The 21,013-nt window shown below is 26.6% G+C and overlaps 1 protein-coding gene across 7 annotated transcripts in view; it reads right to left on the bottom strand.

Moving 5' to 3' along the window:
• LOC105834570 (rho guanine nucleotide exchange factor 11) overlaps positions 1–21,013 on the bottom strand; it is a 38,386-nt gene that overhangs the window by 11,704 nt on the left and 5,669 nt on the right. For 4 of the 7 annotated variants that reach the window (XM_036288073.1, XM_036288072.1, XM_036288074.1 and 1 more), the window contains exons 3-19: positions 20,789–20,838; positions 19,846–19,903; positions 17,063–17,343; positions 16,562–16,783; positions 15,573–15,818; positions 13,113–13,394; positions 12,179–12,268; positions 11,986–12,099; positions 11,778–11,876; positions 11,466–11,558; positions 11,121–11,314; positions 10,081–10,367; positions 9,450–9,641; positions 8,984–9,040; positions 8,150–8,282; positions 7,380–7,461; positions 5,539–5,591 (exon numbers count right to left, since the gene is read on the bottom strand). In XM_036288073.1, coding sequence (XP_036143966.1) covers positions 5,539–5,591; positions 7,380–7,461; positions 8,150–8,282; positions 8,984–9,040; positions 9,450–9,641; positions 10,081–10,367; positions 11,121–11,314; positions 11,466–11,558; positions 11,778–11,876; positions 11,986–12,099; positions 12,179–12,268; positions 13,113–13,394; positions 15,573–15,818; positions 16,562–16,783; positions 17,063–17,343; positions 19,846–19,903; positions 20,789–20,838 — 2,533 coding nt within the window. The remainder of the gene's footprint in view (positions 1–5,538; positions 5,592–7,379; positions 7,462–8,149; positions 8,283–8,983; positions 9,041–9,449; positions 9,642–10,080; positions 10,368–11,120; positions 11,315–11,465; positions 11,559–11,777; positions 11,877–11,985; positions 12,100–12,178; positions 12,269–13,112; positions 13,395–15,572; positions 15,819–16,561; positions 16,784–17,062; positions 17,344–19,845; positions 19,904–20,788; positions 20,839–21,013) is intronic. The other 3 variants (XM_036288077.1, XM_036288078.1, XM_036288076.1) reach the window with 2 other exon arrangements.

Below are 21,013 nucleotides of genomic sequence, written 5' to 3'. Positions count from 1 at the left end.
TCGAAAATGTTCAGATTAGCAGATGTACTTTCGCGCGTGATGAAATAGCGATGACTTTAAAGGTTGCCGGTTCAATACCGAAGGTCGTGTAGCAATACACTGACATTTAAATCTAAATTGCATCTCTCAATAGAGAGACCTTTAAAGAAAATGTAGAATACATAAAGTATTCGCAAGTTTTTCTTTAAAAAAAAGGGAGGTTAATACATAGATATATCTTTATACGGAGAGAATTTTTATTTTTAGAATTTACCTCTAAAACCATAATCGTGGGACAAAATGGATTTCAAAGAATTTTACTAAATTTTATTGAAATTGACTACACACACGCACGCACGCACGCACACACAGTAAAATTCTTCAAAATGTTACACGATTAATATGATTTTGTAAGAGTAAAAAAGTAAATCCCAAGAGACAATTCTCTTCATATGAAGAGATACATTTGTGTATCTTTAGTGTAACGTTAGTGTCGATTTAAACATAAATGTTGAAAACATGATTTGAAAAGTTATCATTAAAAAACAGATTTGTAATCTATATTCCAAAAATGTTTTGATATCAACTATAAGACTACATATAATAAAAAATAAGAGTTCTTATTTAAAAATTGAAAATGACCTTAAAAAGTTATCCAAAACCGAACTAATAACTAAACATTGTATATCTTCTTTGAAACGTTTATATCAATAGTTTCGAGAAATCACACTGTGCTAAAGAATCGAAAAATCTACAGTTCAAAGAAAATGCGCTCAGTGAGGAACATCCTGTACAGTCGTATTGATTCGAAGGTATCGATCGCTTCGGAAATAAAAGCCAAGACATATCCGTGGCTCTGACATCATTCGGTTTACCAACGTGCACACATATTGGACCACCTTGATAAAACGAATCGGTCCTTTTTCTTTTAAACTATTATCGATTTTTTAAAATAAACTTCCAATTTAAATGTCAGTAAAAATATAAATAAATTGTAAATTTTATATTTTTCTTAACATTAAAACTATTTAATAGAATTTTTAATTTAATCAGATCAATTGAAGAGAATTCGAGTTAACCACCGAGTATTTCTATTTCAAGCAGTTCAAACAATTTAGTCACACGATTTGTTCGAGTCTTTTGTCTAAACTTTCAAGCGAATGTGTTATGCCTGAAAACATTTCCTATTCTCGATTTTGCTGTAGAATATGTAAGATGTTCTCAACTGTGACAAACAACGGTAAATTATTGAGATTAAGATACCATCACAATTTCGAGATATGTAGTAATTTTTAAATAAAGAATTTCGAGTCTAAGATTTAAATGAAGAATGACCAATAAAGTATTCTAAAATTTGTACATTTAGGCATAATTGTTATTACACCAGTATTTCAAAGATTAACATATTTCTATAGCTTTAATTTGAATACATTCGTACGTTTTTTAAGGAAATTATTCAATATTTTTACTCAAAAACTTAATCAAATTTTAAGAATAAGTTTATAATTAATATATCAAAAATTTACCCAAAATTTTTCAAATAGTTTTCACCATAATTTATTTTAATAGCATTGAGAGAGAGAGAGAGAGAGAGAGAGAGATTTATGTGACAGTTGTGATTTAATCGCATGCAAGATATAAGAATTTTGAAAAATCTATATTCGTGAAAAAGAGAATGGAGTTAAAAGAACATATTAGAAATAAAAGATTTAATTTCATCATGTCGTCATTTTCGTGTAAATACAATGAAACATTCATTTAAATTAATTACATAGTTCTCTCAAATATGACGTTACATTAATGAAAATATCACAATGGTTGCTTACATTTAAATCATTAGAATAGAATTACAAATAACTCTTCTAATTTTCTCCACGTCAATATTTACTCATATTATAAAGAAAATATTTTTAAGTAACAAATTATTGTTTTTATGTTTTTATACGTAAATTTTAATTACTATTTTTTTGAAGAGTAACAATACCAAAAGTTCCTGTGTCATAAAACACATGTCTAATTGAAAGTTAGTAACTTTGAAGTTGAACCTCCTTAAATTGTGATGTTGCAATATTCGAGATGCAACAGCGAACATCACACAGGAAACTTCCAACTCAAACTCTGTTATTGTTTATGTTACACTGCCAATAAAACAAACTACATTTACAGTATTTTTTTTTAATTTTCTGACCGTATGTAAGTAACCATGAGTGTAATACAGCTTTTTCGTGACTTTTATAATCATTTCGAAATACTTTAAATGCAGAATTGGGAAAGTTGATATTCTTTTTAAACTAAAGTAAGTTAAAACTAATTTATACAATTAATTTAATTACATTAAAAGTGTGAAGATTAAATCAAGTTAAATCAAAAGTTAACTTTAAGAAGTAATATTTATATTAAATTTGTTGTAATGTCGTAGGTTTTAAAAAATTATATTACTCTAAAGCTCAATTGCACCGATATTGTTTTGATATTGTTATACAATATGGTTTTAAGCAAGACTTAAACATATATTTGTCTTTATCTTTCTCTTTAAATAAAAACACATACACATTTAAGTCTCACTTAAAGTTAAAATGATGTCCATGCATCCAGGTCCTAGCAGCAAAACAATTACTATATGAATCATCAAAAAATTATTTTATTTATAATTTGAGTTATACATATATGAAATAAAACAAAGAAATATTATTTTTATACAGGAATATATTCTTTTATGTGTGTAAATTTTTAACTTGAGAAAAGTTAAAAAGTTTTTGTATTTAAAAAATAATTAGTTTTAAAAATAACTAATTAAAAATTAACTCATTTAAAATTGACTAAATTAAGTTCAAAGTTATTAACTTTTTAAGTACCCAATTCTATCGAGAATTGCTGCAAATGTATATATCAACATGCCATTTATCAATATGCTCCTTGGCATTGAAATTAGTCAAATATTTGAAGAGCAACAACTGTGCGTTTCAAGGATTTAAGATATTTACGGAGGTACATTTATTAAATTATCCTCTTAACTAATTTTATGATATAAAAAACGATGAGTTTTGTAATTTTAAACTTATTGTTTGCGTTCCATTAAAAAAAATTCTCATACTTAGACTTGTTTTAATTGTTAATACAAAGGAAATAATAATCTTTGCCAAGATACCTCGCTAAATATTGTAAGTTGTATTAGAAAGGAATAAAACTAATTTTCAAGTTTTTAAAAAATTCTTATAGAAATACCGTTTCTCGTCACACACACACACACACACACACACACACACACACACACACACACACACACACACACACACACACACACACCGCGCGCGCGCGCGCGCGCTTTCCACGTAGGGCTTCCTATGAAATTATAAAAATACGAAAAAATTAAAAACATAAATATTCGATGGGATATTATGTAAAATAATATCATAAATTAATGAGATGTGAGCTTTAATCAAATGTTTACTGAAGATTTTACTTCTATTACAGAACTATTAATTTCAGCAAAAAGCTTGTACATACAAACATCTTAGTAAGCGATATGCAAAATAAATCATCGAAAATGCATAGACTTTTAAACAATTTTAAATGAAAGCATAATAAAATAAAATCAGTTTGTTTTGATAATATCACACACACATACGCACGCACACACACACATACACACACACTTTCTGAGTACTTTCAAGTAGAACTATGATATATGTGTACATATAAAACTATCTCGGTATCTTGCAATATGCACAAAATAAAAATGGTAGCTATAGTTTAATTAAGAAACATTAACAATTATTATAATTATAAAAAAATTTAAATATATTTATCATGTTCATCAATTTAAAGTATTTTAAGTAAGTTAACAGATATGATATTTGGACAAAATCTTCAGAAGATATTTAATGTATATACTGAATTTAATGAGTAAGTGAGTTTTCAGTGAGCAAATCAATTTGCTTTTTCTTTTTTATAAGTCTTTAATAATTGAAAATTTAATCACCGATGTTGTCATTAAATTTTCCAGGAATTTGTGCATGATTTCCGTATTCTTAATCCACATATCCACATATATTTGAATCGCGCCAATCATTTAGCACAATTCTTAATATTTCAGTAACGAATAAATTAAGAAAAGAGGCTCGAGAGTGACGCGCGGTACACAAGCGAAATGAGAACAGCAACGGCGTAATCGAGCTTTCGACCGGACTAAAGGGAGAGCTGTTTCAAAAGCTCCCCAGGAGCGTGGGTGTTTCGTGCCGTCGAAACGACGCAATAGCCATCCGCGGAATTGAACGTTTAATGTCATACTGAAGGCCTTCTGAACGACGGTTTCGTACACACACCTTCATGTATGACAGAAGGAAACGAGATGAGCGAACGCTGGCCCGAGTCTGCGCTCTTCGCGTACGTTTATCATGGAAAAACGACGGGAGAGGGGAAAAGAGGTGAGGTAGGAAAAAGAGAACGCTGCCAAAAGTCCGCAGACCTGCGTGTCATGCGGACGGACGGGTAGCTTGCCTGGTCCAGGCATCCGGTTGAATGCCATTTTTAACGGTACGGTAATAGTCGTAAATAGCGAGGTGCTTTTTATCGATGTGATAGCGCGAGAGAAAACGTTTTACTCCTCATACATGGCGCAACAAATTACACCGCACAAATATCTTAGGTCTGTAGTTTAGTACAGAAAAAATTGTAATGTACCCAACTCTGTATATATAATATACTTGCATATAACATACCGTATTGTATATCAATTATAATAATTTTTTTATAAGATAAATTATAAAAGACCAATTTTATATCTCCCACAAATTAAGTAAATTTTTAATCTTATATATAAAAGTTTGTAAATTCCTTGAATGCTAATGTAATAAATAATCTTGAATTATAAAATCAATATAGAAAATTTAATTAGTACAAAAATAAATGCAAATAAATAACTATCAATATTAAAATGACTATTAACAAGATGAAGACAGTTGCTTTAAAATAAAAGATTTTGTCGTTTATAGCAAAAAATTTGTAAACTTTTCTCTTTTACTATACATAAAAATCATTTTTGTCTGTATATTATTATCTATATAAATTAGTAAAATCTGTAAAACTCTTTTTTTAGTATAGAATATATTAAAATTTTGTTTCCAAATACAAGTTATAAACCATGGAGGAATAAAGTAAAAGGGAGTGTTAGGGTGAGAGGGGTATTGCAAACTGCGAAAGGAGAGGTAAAGAACCTGATTGGCTGTCCTATTCTTATACCATATGACGTCAAACATAATATCCAATATATATCCTACACTTAAACTTTTGGACTTGACTATAGAGTTTCGCGCCTACTCCCCCCTTCTGTCCGCTGCCAATTCCCCTCGTCCTGTCACTCCCTCCTGTTACCTTATTCCTCCATGTTATAAACCGTGAGATTAATTTAACATGTGCAAAGAAAACATTGCACGTAACACTATGCAAATTTCAAAGTTTTATTTAATTTATGATATTTATTAATATATAGTATATAAAGTATTCACACAGTCACTTTTAATAATTATTATAAATATTTATTACGATAAAACTACTCACTTTGTTTTAGACAGATTCGGATCACTGGTTTTCCTCTTCTCCCTCAATTGTCGCTGCACAATTAAAAAATATAATTTTAATTTCAAATTACAAGTTTAAACGAAAAATATAGAAAATTTATTGAAATTAGTTTAAATGAAATATTAGCATTTATCTTTTTATCATCGAAGAACGTAGCAACATATGCTGTCTAATTTATATATAATTTACAGATTTTGAAATATTAAGAAACATTCAAAAAATATGCAGAAAATGTTAATTTATGATTATAAATTTAATAATTATAATATAATAATAATAATATCAGATGCTTAGGAAGAAAAAATCAATAATTTGAGAGATTATAAAATTAGTCATTGTAAAGATAAAAGTATTTAATTCTACAGCTCATATAAAAATATATTTAATTTTACAGTCGAATTTAAGGGATAAATTCTTTATAATTAAAATTATATATTACAATTATGACCAGTATTTTTTTTAATAAAAATCATATTAAATTTCATTTCTCTTAACCCTTTGCGGCACGGTGGTCGATATATCGACCACCTATCTTGAAGTCATTTCTTTAATTTTTCGAACACCAAATACTGTATTTTATTACTTTTTCTTGTAATTTTACTTTAGTAAGAGTCTTAGTAATATTTGGTAAGGTATAATTTTCCTTTATTATTAGTTAATTTTGTTATATAAATAAATAAAGTGAAAAAAAGTGTGTGTTTTTTACAAAAAATGTATGTCAGAAAGAAGGAAGAATCATGAAGCTGTGAAAATCAGTATACAGAGGTTTTTTGGGTCGCTGATTACGAATCCGCTATCAGATTTCGACGATTCTTTTTCAAAATGGCGATCCAATATGACGATTTACGATTTTGAGTGTTTTTTATTGGTTTTTTATAAAAATTGGTATACGGGGATTTTTCAGAACGCTGATTACGAATCCACCATCAGATTTCGACGATTTTTTTTTATGGCGAATCCAATATGGAGATTTTGAGTATTTTTTATCGGTTTTTTATGGAAATATACAGGGATTTTTCAAAATGCTAATTACGAATATAAAAATTGATTTGCTGTGCTAACTGTAATAAAAAAAGTAAATTGTGGGAAAAAAAAATTGTAAAATACAAAAATACAAAAAAAAAGAAAATGGAGACAATGACCGCCACGTCCATGTTCGTGTCTCTGAAGTAAACTAAGTGCGGTTTCTTTTATGAAAAAATTTTATGTTCTATGTACCATTGTCGAAAAAATGAAAAAATATATAATCTCAAAAAAACATTTTTTATCACTCATTATTTGAAATTTTCCATATTTAAATTTAAAAAATCTGATCTACACATAATCAACCTAAAAAAGCTAGTTCTGTACATCTGTTTTTGTAAAAAAAAAGTAAGAAAGTCCGAAATTTTTCAACATTCCGACCCTAAAAAATTCAATATATCAATTTCCATAAAAAACCTATAAAAATACTCAAAATCGTAAATCGCCATATTGGATTCACCATTTTGAAGAAAAATCGTTGAAATCTGATGGTGAATTCGTAATCAGTATTTTGAAAAATCCCTGTATACCTATTTCCATAAAAAAACCGATAAAAAATACTCAAAATCATGACTTGCCATATGAAATCCGCAATTTTGAAAAAGAATCGTTGAAATCTGATGGCAGATTCGTAATCAGCGACCCTAAAAACCTTTCTACACCAATTTTCATAAAAATCCGATTAATAAAAAAATGTGTGCCGCAAAGGGTTAATTTTGATATAATAAAATAAATTTATTGCCATTGTAGTATTTTATTACGAGGTTGGAGTATTTTTCTATAAATAATCTAGTTACCTTATGATGTATCCGTTCCTTGTAACTTTCAGACCTGTTGATGTTTGACGTCTTTGGCTTACTGGAAATATTTTGCTGAACCCTAAGTAATCGTAATTCATAAACCGTAAATTAATTTTCACAACCTAAACAAAGCGTTTTTATAAAATAATATTACTAATCTTAATATTCAATATTATTGCATAAAAAAATTTAGATCCTATAATATAATAAATTAAGAATATTTGATAGTAAAACTTTAAAAAATTAAAACTTAAAATTTAAAGTGCAAAAAAATTAAAAATGATTCAGACGTAGAAAAATTTGAACGAATTAATTAACTTTATATTCAATACATGTATATATAGTATATAAAAATAAAATTAGGTAATTGATATGAATTTTGTATTTAAATAACATACGCAATATGCTTTTCGATAAAAAAAATTCTCTTATATTAATCTTGATATGTTATAATTCTCAAATTGATGTGTGGGTGCGCGTGCGTGTAATTTGAGTTCAAATAAATTTAAAAATAAATTTAATTTTATTAAAGTTTATAAAAAATCAAAACAAAAAATAAAATAATAAGATACAAATAAAAATTACGAATATAGAACTGTTCTAAAATTTTAAGACATAAGCAAGACATAATTTAAGACAAAATTTAATTAAAAACATAAATACTGACAACTTTACTCAAAAGTATAAAAAATATAAACAAGTGTACATCATCATAATTTCTATAAAAGTAGAAATATGGATAGAAACAAATGCAATTAGATACGTACATTTCGGAAATATCTTCTCGTGAAGGATTATCCATATTATCAATATGCTCATTGGTTCCTCCCAAATTAGAAATTCGCATTCTCTCGCAACTGTTACGAATGTTTCCAGCCAAGTTACCTGCACGATGTTCACCTAAAAATATAAGTGTGTTAATAGACTAGAATAGCTTAAATTTAAAAACAGAACTAAACTTATTTTCTTGGTTGTTCAATAATCGAATTGTAATTTGCAAATAAAAGTAAAAAATAATTTCTATTATAATAATTAATCCTTTGATTATGTTTCTAGACGTTTGGCTTCTGCGCTATTTTTTGCGGAAGTGATTTTAGTAATCCGTATTATTGACTTAGAAAGATTAACTTTATATATAATTTAGTGCATGATAAATAGAGCTATAAGAAGTCAGTGCGGTTATCGACATAATGTGAGAAAATGTTCTATACATAGTAACTCATTTCTGAACTATAGTTTAAGGGGCTAATCATTAATCTTAAAAAAAAATTAAAATTAAGAATTTTTTTTATGGAAATTTCTTCTTACAAGAAAAAAAGAGCGCTAAAATTAATAAAACGTATACACAATAGATCAACAAATTTCATGATAGAAACAATTCGTAAAACTTGAAACTGATTAAAAATAAACATTATTCACTTTATCAAAAATAAAACCAAATACTTTTACTTTAAACAACGAATTTATAGTTTTTTTGTGTTAACTGTACCAACGTAATGTATTCATACAAATCTATTCTTTGTTTTTATTTAATTACTAAAATTTCACAAACTTGCCTTTAGGAGAGTAAGAAGTAAAAAAAGTAAAAAACAAGGACTCACCATTTTCTCCATCCGTTAATGTACCAGAATCGTCTTCATTTTTTTTAATTTTATCAACTGCAAAAATATAAATTAATAAGTTTTATTTTAAAAATCAACGAAGATAATATAAATCTAAATTATCATTAACTTGTTGCGCAAATAATATCTTTATTAAAAAAATGTTCTTTTACGGAAATTTGCAACTACTATAATCATCCTTTTAACCTTACAATTTTCTTTTTGTAACAAAATAGACCATTTATAATATAAATAAAATACATATTAAAATAAAATTATATTAATTTTTGTGAATTGATATCATAATGTTTAACTCATATCGCATTATTCTTAATCATTTTAAACTATCAAACTTACAATACTAAAAGCTAAATAATTAACAAACTAATTGTTTATATCCGTCTCATAGTTAAAGTTTCACTGAGCAATAATACTGTTTACATAAAATATCAAAAGCTAAACTTACGATGCGATATATGATTCTGGGAATGATGATGATGATGATAATGATGATGAGATGATGGAGGTTTTCTTTCCGGTCGAATGCGCTCCATCAATTTACTGATTCTGTCATTGGCCTTTTCCTTTCGCATTAAAGGACCAGGACAACTTTCTTCTATTACACGAACACATTGTCGATGTACACTGAGAGAACAATCTGTCAATCAACAATTACTAAATCATGTAATTTTATTATCATTGACTGTATTTATAAAAAGCAGCTTTGTAAGTGATAACACTTTAATTGATTTATATATTTATATAATCGCGCGCACAGGTACATACATACACACATACGTATATAAACACCAGAATAATTTATTTTAAAGTTTAACATTGACGTATAACAATGTTTTAAAATTATTATATATATAAATATATTAATTTTATAAAGTGTATAATTAATATTTGTTATTAATATTAATATCACTATTAATGTTATTACTAAAAATATGATCAATTATATTATTAATGATAACTGTAACTGTAACTTTTTCAATTAAACTTTTGTCATTTATAGAAATTAATTTTTAAAAGAATTCTCTATTTTTATTCAATAAAAATCTTGGAAAATTTATACTATACGTTTTACATACCACATAAATATCCTTGAGGACCAATACCGCCAATAATAAGTTGACAATGATTGCAATAAGTTGTCGTGAAATACTGATGCGCTACAAAATGATGTCCTCTGATTGTTATCTTACGCGATTTCCCAGTAAGCAGCCTCGCTTTGATGTTAGATTTATCTTTTGCAACAAAGGTAGGCACTCGATCGATCCATACTGGTCGTAACTGAAAGATCTTTATCAATATCGTAGCCAGACCGGCTGCCGTCGTGAAGAGTCGCAAATCCACATGTTCTTTCTCTATGTCTTCCCTGAAATTTTTCAAAAATCTTTTATGTTACAACTATATTACAATCGAACATAATAATGTGAACCTTTTATATTAGTTATCGTCAGTATCAACATATTCTTTTATATTATTAATAATATTTATCTTAAATACCAAACAATTATAAAATGATTCCAGGAATCAACACAAGCTACAATTATAAAATAAAATGATAGTATAGAAAAAATTTGTGCATGATTTAATCAATCTTATTTATCTCTATAAATAAAGCTATTATATTAAATAGTTTATCATTTTGACGTGATTAATTGAAAAAGCTATAAAACAAATTAATTAAAAAAATAATTTATTTTGACATATATTTAATATACTTATCAATTTTAATATATATTTATAAATTTTAAACACAATATAATAATTAATATTATATTTGCGCCAGGATCTTTACATAAATTAATGATAGAAAACATTGTTATAATAGTTTATGTTATGTTCCAAATTTTAAAAAATCTTATCCAAATATGACCGTAAATATTTATGGACTTCAATTACTTAATATTTATGACATTTTAAAATCTACTATGCCTGTCAAATATATCACTTGTTTTTATTCTCTTTAATATTTGTCAACTAAATATACTATTGTTGCACTATCATTTTATTCAACTTAACGGCAGACAACAAATTGCTGTTATTATATTTTAATTATTGTTTTTATATTTAATGATAGCCTCATTTAAAAAATTGTAAATTCTGTATATAAATAAAGCCTTACAAATAAGGTTCCATTTTCGGCAGAAGATACGTCTCAATAATTTTGGTTTCGCGCGCTTTATCAGATATGCTCTCGTCAAGCGAGATATCAGTCGGACCGAAGATCGTGGCTAATCCCGCAGTTCTTTTTTGTTGGAAATGCGTCAATTGTTCATTCAATTCTTCCTTCGCTCTAGTACGTGCCTTCCAAAATATCTATATAAAGAAACAGTCGAAATTAAGCTAAAAAATTACTATTTAAAATATAAAACATCATAAAAGTATTCACAATATTTTTCCATTATAGTGTTCTAAATAAGAATTACTAACTGTACACTAATTTCTACCGTTTTATTTTAAATCATACCTTTCTGAGAATTTCTTCTTTATCAGATTCTTTCAAGAGGACATCGTCAATTTCATTCGCGACAATCTCATCTACATTATGTAGACGTAATGGCTAAACAAAGAGGTAATTATTACATTAATTAATATTTGCATAAAAACAAATGTAAAAAATAATGCTGGAATTTTAACATATAGTCAAATATTAATCAAATATAAATAAAATATAATTGCATGTTATAAAAAGAATGTATGATAAACATAATAATCACTTTTTTTTTAATTATAAATAATTTAGGGAATTTTTTATATTATGCATTGAATTTTAACTTACCGCACCAGGTACTAGAAAACTAGAATGAATTTCATATGCCCATTTTTTCATTTCTTTGGCATTTCCTTCCTTGTATAAATCAGTTACTAAATAAAATAACTGAAAAAAATATTAAAATAAACGTTTCATATATCTTTGTCGTAAAAAGTCATTTTAAAACAAAATAATTCAAGTAGATTAACAAATAATTAGGAACAATTGTACATACCAAACTAGAAGGATCGCTATTAGATAATACATAATTAATAAATACAGCAAGATGTGCATGATGTCCCCATAGCCTAGATAAAGATTGGAACGGTCCATGATCTTCCAATTGACCCTAAAGCATCCATAAATCAGTAAATCAATATTCAAAATTTTTAACAAGCATTTCCTACATAAATTTGTGACTAACTTACGATTTCTTGATCGCTAACATCATCTTCTTCCATCGACATAATTGGCTGTTGGAACGCTGGCAGTCCAGGAATGATATCAGTTGCGAGTGTCTGTTATCATAAGAAAAATAAGAAAAGTATAATTGTAATTTTAAATTATCCTAGATGATACATAAAATTATTTGTAAATCCATTATATTATTAAATTATTTTCATGATAAAAATATAAAGAAAACACTTTTTTGTATCTCTTCCCTGTGTGTAAATATATTTAAATATAATAAATTGTATAAATAAAATATATAAGCAAATGTAATAAATGTAATAAAACTTATTAATATATCTGTAATATTTCTAATCTTTATTGCAATTATAAATATTGCAATCACAAAAATTTATTTCATTATATAGTGTAAAAATAAAATTTAAACAATTTTTTTGAATCTGACTATATTATCCAATATAGTATAATAAAAAATCAAAAAGAAACTTGATAATTAAAAAGATTTTCCAATTTAAAAAATAGAAAGAGGTTATATAATTTTTCATTCATATGTTTTAACAAAAGTTTTTAACATTGCTATCTTCAAAATAATAAATAATAAAATTTAAATGAGTTATTTAAAAAATTTCTTGATAAATTCTTTCTAGATAAATATTAATATAGAAAAAAATAATTGTTTATAATAATAATTTAAATGTAATATGTGTAATAATTGTTTAAAAATTTAATAATGTCTATATAATAATTATAAACTTATTTTCAGAATTTGATCAAGCTCTCATATTATATGAAAAAACAAGGAAATAAAGAGAGGATAAATAAGACCTCGGCTGCGTTTCGTTTCACGCATGATACGCATGGTACATCGTTCATCTTTGTTGTTTGTCTAACGTTAAACGATGAATGATGCAATGTATATAAATATAGGTTTAAGGCTAACAAAATATTTACATCATTTAATGTAGATGAAAAAATGTCTTGCCCTAAAACGGGGGCAGGATACGGTGGCGGCGGTGTTCCCGGTGGTGTAACACGAGGTAATTCATTGGTATCAATGTCATTATGTCCGTCATGTCTCGGAGGTAACAAGTCATTCATTGATTCATAGGCGATTAAACTCCTACTGTCTTCCGACGGAGACATTGCCGTTGTCCCCAATTGTTCCGGGCTGGATTTTGTTCGTTGATGTTTATTGAACGCATTCGAGGCGCTCAAATTGGCATCTTGAGAAAGCTAAAATTCATAACGGATTATTATAGTTCATGTATGTAAAATAAAAAAATATATAGAAGAGTAAAATACTTCCTAAAGATAATTATGTTTTAATACAATAATTTTAAATAATTAAAAAATAATGTATTTATAATTTAAAAAAAATCTAAAGAACGTTCTATGATAAACACGATCCAGATAAAGCATTTTGAAGGGTTTTGAAATAATTTCTATCTTTTTTATAGATAAAACATTTTCATATATATAAGTTTTTCTCATTGTTTTGTACGTATAAATATATTAAGGTAAAATTAAATTAAATAGAAACGCAATTTGTTTAGAAGATATTTTATTTTTTACATTAGAAAAAAAATAAATCAAAATAAAATATATAAAATTTGCAATCTTTTCATTTTTTAATTTTATATTCAGAATAAAACAGAAAATTCTGTTTATAATAAAAGTTCTATTTAATAAAATAATAAAAGTTCTATCTAATAAAACTTTATTAGAAAAAATAAAAATAATTTTGAAATATTTGAAGTATTTCTTGAAGCAAATTCCTACTCCTGTATTCAAAGAAGTCCTCGACGCAAAGCGATTTTTTCTGTACATTCTTTTCGAAATATTTAAGATAGACGCCTAAAATAAATCACTCTAAAAATATTTCTACACAATAAACTACACTTTTTTTGTAAAATAATTTTTTTTACAATACATACAAAAATTATTTATATGTTTGAAATACACGATTTACTTGAAGATAATAGAAGAAATAAAATGAGTTTAATTTTATATACATACAGATAATCTCTGTATAAAACAAAACGGGTACGTTCTAATGCAAACAAAAGAGAATTAGAAAAATCTCGAATAACACAAACGTATAAAGATTTGTGAAAAAAGATGCAAGCAAACTAAATTTATAGCGTTTCCAAAAAGCAAAATATTAACATCTGCATGGTGCAGAAGAAATTTCAGAAGATATTTTGTAATAAAGTGTTTAATTGTGCTTAACAACATGAAGAAGAAAACAATTAGCGTGCAATTATTTAACATTAATATGTTTAATCAATTATTAATATTTTTAATAAATAATAAATACATATTTTTGGTAAACACATTTCTGATAGTTATAAAAGCAAAATAATGTTTTTGTTAGTTCTTAGAATCAAACCATTTTATTTTTAGTCCCGTATAACATTTCACGTAATACGTATTTCTTAGGAATCTACCCTGTTCAAAAGATCGATAGATAAGGAAAAATTCTATCTAATTGAATCGTGTTTTTGGTTCGTAAATATTAGATTTATCTAAAATATATGATAGACTTCCTATATTTCTGTATCGTATTGTATCCTTTAAATATATTGGCCCGTATTCATTCCCCAGGATAGAAATAAAGACCTCTGGTTAATTCTCTTATGCATTATGCATTTTGTATTATGCAGAAGTCTGTGCGGCGGCCCTAACTTTTATATTCAGTGATAATTAGACAAGATTACATAGGAAAGTACCTATATTCAGATAAAGTTTTAGTCGCTTGATTTAGATACGATAGAATTTTATAACTTTTCTATCTAGTATGAAATCTAGTGTCCGATAGAAATTATAGATTCAGATAAAATCATATTAAATTTCTATCAAATTTCTATATGTTTCTATCAATTTCTATCGAACTGTTTGAGCAGGGTAACCACTGTTGTACCTGCATAATATTTTGTTAGTATTTAGCTGTATAAATAACTTAATTTTATAGATTACAAACATGCATATATATATATATATATATATATATATAGTGTATACTAATATTTTCTTCTCTCTCTCTCTTTTTCTTTCTTTCTCTACTCTTTATTCAATTTAATTTTTTTTTCATGTAAGTTTAAATATTATATATTTATTTTAATCAAAAAGTTAGATTATGTAGGCACAATAGATTATTTGTATGTTAGTATCAGTAAGCAAAATAATTCTAAATACATACAATGCACAATTATTTTTAATAGTGAAATATAAAGTTTTTAAACTCTAACTTCTAATAAAAATTTTCTAATTTATTTATTATGTCCTATATAGAATAACATATTTTCAATGTTCCTGAAATATTTCTGTGGCGTATAAAGTACGTACAAATCAGTGAAAATAAAACGGGCACAAAGGAAATCAATGTAACTATTGGACAATTAGGTTACTTACAGAGTTAGAAATACCCTGATTGATGCTTGAAGGCGTTAAGTGAATCAGCAGATGCCGGTCCAGCTCCGGTTGGACTGTATTTTGCATAGTGGGTGGAGGTCTGGGAGGTAAGGGCGGTGGAGAGAGACTTTGCATGGATAAGGATTTGCGAGACGGCAGTGGGGGCGGTACGTCTGCGCCACTGCCGTTGTTCGAGGGTGGACAATAACCCGAGGAGCACGAAGTGTTTGTTACCAATGAACAAAGCTGTAAGACACAACAAAGAGTTGCTGTTACCAAAGAAGGCAAAGCTGTAAAACACAATGATGTGTTAGCAAGAGTAAGCAAAAGCTTTGGTGCATGATAGATCAATTGATAGCTTAGTTTGTTATTTGTTCTAATGGAAAGGAAAAAAGGAAAGAATTTGAAACGAAAAATTGAATTGAAAAAATAAATTAAAAATATATAAAAAAAACTGTTATTATGTTTAATCTCTTTTTTTATAACATTTAAAGGAAAGAAGTATAAATGCGAGAATTATTTATATTAACATTTCACACAAGTTATATATTTTATATTAATATATAATATTAATATACCAACAAAACAATTACTGATGCTTATAACATCAATTTGAAACAGAAGAACGTTTTTCCCAAAAAGATTTAAAGATTTGTATATTATAATATTATTTTTAAGTAATAATCATTCTTTAAATTTTTACATTGTATAACGCAATTTTGATTAATACATTTATATTTTTTCAGCGAAAACATACATATTATAAACAGTCACTTAATAAACATTTACCTATAAATATGTTCATTAGAATTATTTAAAATAAATTTTTTCCTCAAATTGTGTGTGATGTCATTTTGTTCAATATGCAACATTTATACTCTTAAATGCGTTAAATAATAGAAGATTTCTGATAGAAACGCATATAGAAAATCGATAGTTGAACAAATTTAATATACAAAGAAATGGATAGAAAAAAGTCAAATGCAGACCTGTTCATTTGTGCTAATCGCTGCGAGTTGTTCCTGCAATGTGCGTACTCTTCTCTCAGCACCCGCTAGCTCTGCTTGCAGAGCCGTAACGTTAGTGCTGCTACTGCCGGTGCCAGCTTTTGCCAATTCGCTCCGTAATTTATCTACGTAACTCTGTTCTTTTTCCAACATAAGCTGGAATGTATGAACTCTCTGCGTTTCCAACTGCCGCTTCTTTTCGAGCTGAAAAAGAAGTGATGTTCGTAAAGAACAAATTATAGATTAAATCATCTGTTACATACACATTCTTTTAACTACATAACTCAACAAAAGATAACTTTTTCCTCGGAAACAAAAAAGTTCCTCCCTTTTTCATTATATTGAATATAACACTAATCGAAAAACGAAAATCCCTTAATTGTAATTTTACAACAATTTTCGTATTACTTCGTCATTTAAAAGCACTGTTTAAATTTTATCCATTCTATTTTTGCTCGCCTCGTAGAAATGGTTTTCACTTACGTCGACTGGTTGCGGGCCTGTGATTCGAGTATTGCACGAAGCACTGCCTGCTGGTGCAGTGGACGCTCTGTGAAGAGAAGTCGCTGGCTGCGAGGGTGACATGCTTCCGGCTGCCGATAGACTAACCGGACGTGGATGCTGTTGACTTGTAACACCAACCACCCCAACTTGTAGACCGGAAGTTGTTGTTGCTGTGGTCGCTGTCGCTATCGCTGCTACTGCTGCCGCGCCACTCGACGTCACTGGTTTCTGCTGCACTGTCAGTACTACTTGCGTCGATGCTGTAACAAAGTTCATGGAAAGGACATACTCAAAATAAATAAAATATCAATTTTTTAATGCTTTTTAAAAATAAATTAAATTGTTCTTCATATACTTTAAGCTAAAATAATTTTAAAATAAATACTTTATTAATTAATAGAACTTTTGATCACCAGTAGGTAAATAAGAAAGTGCTACATTTGTAATTTCTCAATAAATATTTGCCAATTTAATCGACTATAAGCTAACCATCTCTACTTTCTTAAATACTTTATTATTTAAAACCAAATTTAATAATTCTCATATTATTTATTAAAAATTTTAATATTTTGAGAATATTTATGTTTTCTTGCTTTTCTTTGTTTTTTTTATTTTCTACAAAAATATAGCTATAATTTAAATATATATTTAAAATTCGGGAATTTTTATCAAATAGTATAAATTTAATATTAAATTTAATACATTTTTTTTTAATAATACAAATTTAATGCTTAAAAATATTAAAAAGAAAAATACTAATTAATCACTTTGTTCATTTTAATTGAGAATATTGAATGTATCATATAATAATTAAATTGTTATTTAATAAATGGAATCACTATCTATGGCTTGTAACATCATTAAGAAATATCTCATAGATGATAAACACGCGCCAAGAAATAAACTTGACTCATCTTTGGCACACACATGCAGTCATAAGTACAGACGTATAATCACGAATTCTCAAAGCTCTCCTTTAAGTTTCCAAGCAATTCAATTATACAAAAATTAGATTTGGTTTAAATAAGTACATTTATTTAATGTAATATTTAAATGTAATACCTAAAATGTTTGAAAAATTCTTGAGAATAAAATTGTTATTTATATCTGAGAAAGAGAGAGAGAGAGAGAGAGAGAGAGAGAGAGAGAGAGAGAGAGAGAGAGAGAGAGAGAGAAAAGAAGAAGTGCGAGAGAATTAAAATAAAGATATTGTAAAATAAATGTACATATTTCTCTCTATTACTTATAGAATAAAATTTTATCTAAACATGCAATATTTGTAAAACTTTTTTACAAACAAAATTAAGTTTCATATATAGAAGAATATTTTAACATTTTTCCAAATTTAAAAGAATTTTTTATATAATAAAAATTCATATAAGCATGTGTGATATAAGCTTTAAGTATCTTTAATATACAATAAGTAACTTTTTATAAATAACAGCTTAATATATTTTTAAAAAATAATTTTAAACAAGATGGAAAAAATATATATCTATTACATATGTGTACTAAATTTAGCAGCTAGATTAACAATTGTATAAAATTATATAATTTTTATATAAATGTTACATCAAATATATTAAAGTTTGTGATCTATAACATTGATTTTTAACAAATTTTCAAGATGTTAACAATTTTCATAATTTTCAAGATTTTTGAGAATTTCTTAATTTAATAATATTAAAAATAATTCATAATTGTCATGTTCGTACCTGTTCCAAGTGATTCGATGTATTTTAATCATCATCGTTTATTACACATAGACAAAATTACAACACACACCAAATATCAACTATTAAGAATTAATAAATATGCGATATAAGTTGCGATCATACCGCTCATAATACCACACAATTTTGCGATGTCTATACGAGACAAGTACGTACAAAACTGTAAACACGTGTACATACGCATTACATCTCTACGTGATCGAGACGAGTGTATAATGGTCGACTGAAGCAGTCACCGCTATAAACTCGCATGCTTACATCATTAGACGTAATTCTCATGCTTCGAGTTTTTGAATGTGTGACTCTATGTAAAGTCATTGACAAATAACAATTCTTTTCGATAAAATTTTGAGAAAAAATGTATGTATGTACTGACTTTCAATTATTAAGAGTCTCTCAATACATTATTATTATTAAAACACAATTTGTAACAAAATTTAAGATATCCTATATGATATTATAAAAAATACAATCTTAATTAAAATTACTTTTTTACTTAAATTTCCTACTCATTTCTTTCATTAATAATAATAACATTTTTAATATATTCTTTTTTAGTTTTTCAGCATTTTGATATAATACACCGATTTAGTCGGTAAAATATTTTTTTATTTGCTACAACATTTACGTACTACTTTTTTAAAAATAATTTACTGTCTTAAATCATTTGCTGTACAGTGATATTCCAAATTAATACTATATTTGTAATTCATTACAGATACGACAACTTTACATTTGGATTTTTACAATTTCTCCTTGTCTTTTAAAGTCTTTAATGATGTCATTGTTTTTTAAAAATTACATAAGTTTTTTATTTTCTTCTCTTAAAAGCATGAAAATCATCTTTTTTAATATTGACCTTTTACTCTCAGTATATTTTCTGTAATAATTCCTTTATCTTATTCAACAATTTATTTGTCGTATTATACAAATATTAGAATCCATTTTTTTAATATAATGACATTACTATATTTTGCAATATCAATAATTTAATAAATTAACATGACTTTAAAAAATAAAAATACTTACATTTTATGAGCTGAACCACATCAGTATGCGTAGATTGCATCACATTGACTCCATTCACCTTCAACATAAAAATACTATTATAATGTCTTTTATATAACACTTGTAATAATAATTAACATATCTTAGGGCCGGTTGTTCCAACTTCTTGGTAAATTTACCTACCAGGTAAGCATGTGTCTATCTTCATTTCTTTTCTTAAATAAAGACAAACATATATTTATCTGATAGGTAAATTTATCAAGAAGTTGGAACAACCAGCCCTTAGAGACATAATACTAGTATATTATATTATACTAATATTTTTTGTTTTAGATATTTTAATAAAAGGAGAATTATAAATTAAATATTCCGTTCAAATTAATTCACAAATAATTAATTTTTTCTTCATTCTTTACACGTTCTTTATGACACTTCTTTTTTATACTCTTCTTAGTAATTTATTTAGTATTGAATTGAGTGTAAGTAAAAAAGCAGTGCAAAAAAAGTAAAAAAAAAGAAAGATATGAAGATACAGAACAAAAGGATATAGAAATTTGATTTAAAATATAATATGCAATTACACTATGTCAAAAAATCTTTTTTAATTTAAAACAATGATTTGTAACGCTTAAGTTATTAATGTTGTAATGCTTGTCAAATAAAAATCAAAACTGTATCAATCAGTTTTGTTATATAAAATCTAAGTGAAAAATTAAATATACAGCTAAAAATGTAAACAATTAATTATACAATAATTGTATTACAATAGGTAGTACAAGCACAAGACAAAAATGCAATTATGCTACACTAAACTTCTAATAAATAAAATTTTCCAGAGACTCACGAAGAGCTACACAATGAAGACACATAATACATCTAAGGAAAAGGAAAAAGTACTTAATAATCTACATTAACGATTTTCTTGTTACTTTTTATCTAATAAACTTTATTATCATGTATTCACCTTGATTATTTTATCGCCCGCATGAAGACCAGCTCTTGCTGCTGCACCACCTACAAAACACATCGTTCTTGTAAAAACATAAATAATTTACAAAAACAAGTATACATATGTATACTTACCACAATTATAATACATAAGATAAGGAATTAAGAAATTTGAATATCATACAGCAAATTATATGGTGTGTGTGTATGTGTGTGTGTGTTTGTGTGTGCGTGTGTGTGA

This window comes from Monomorium pharaonis, chromosome 6 (genome assembly GCF_013373865.1).
Source record: "Monomorium pharaonis isolate MP-MQ-018 chromosome 6, ASM1337386v2, whole genome shotgun sequence".
Classification (NCBI taxonomy): Eukaryota; Metazoa; Arthropoda; class Insecta; order Hymenoptera; family Formicidae; genus Monomorium; species Monomorium pharaonis.
Note: the sequence above shows the minus strand (reverse complement) of the source record. Positions and strands in the feature narration are given on the sequence as shown.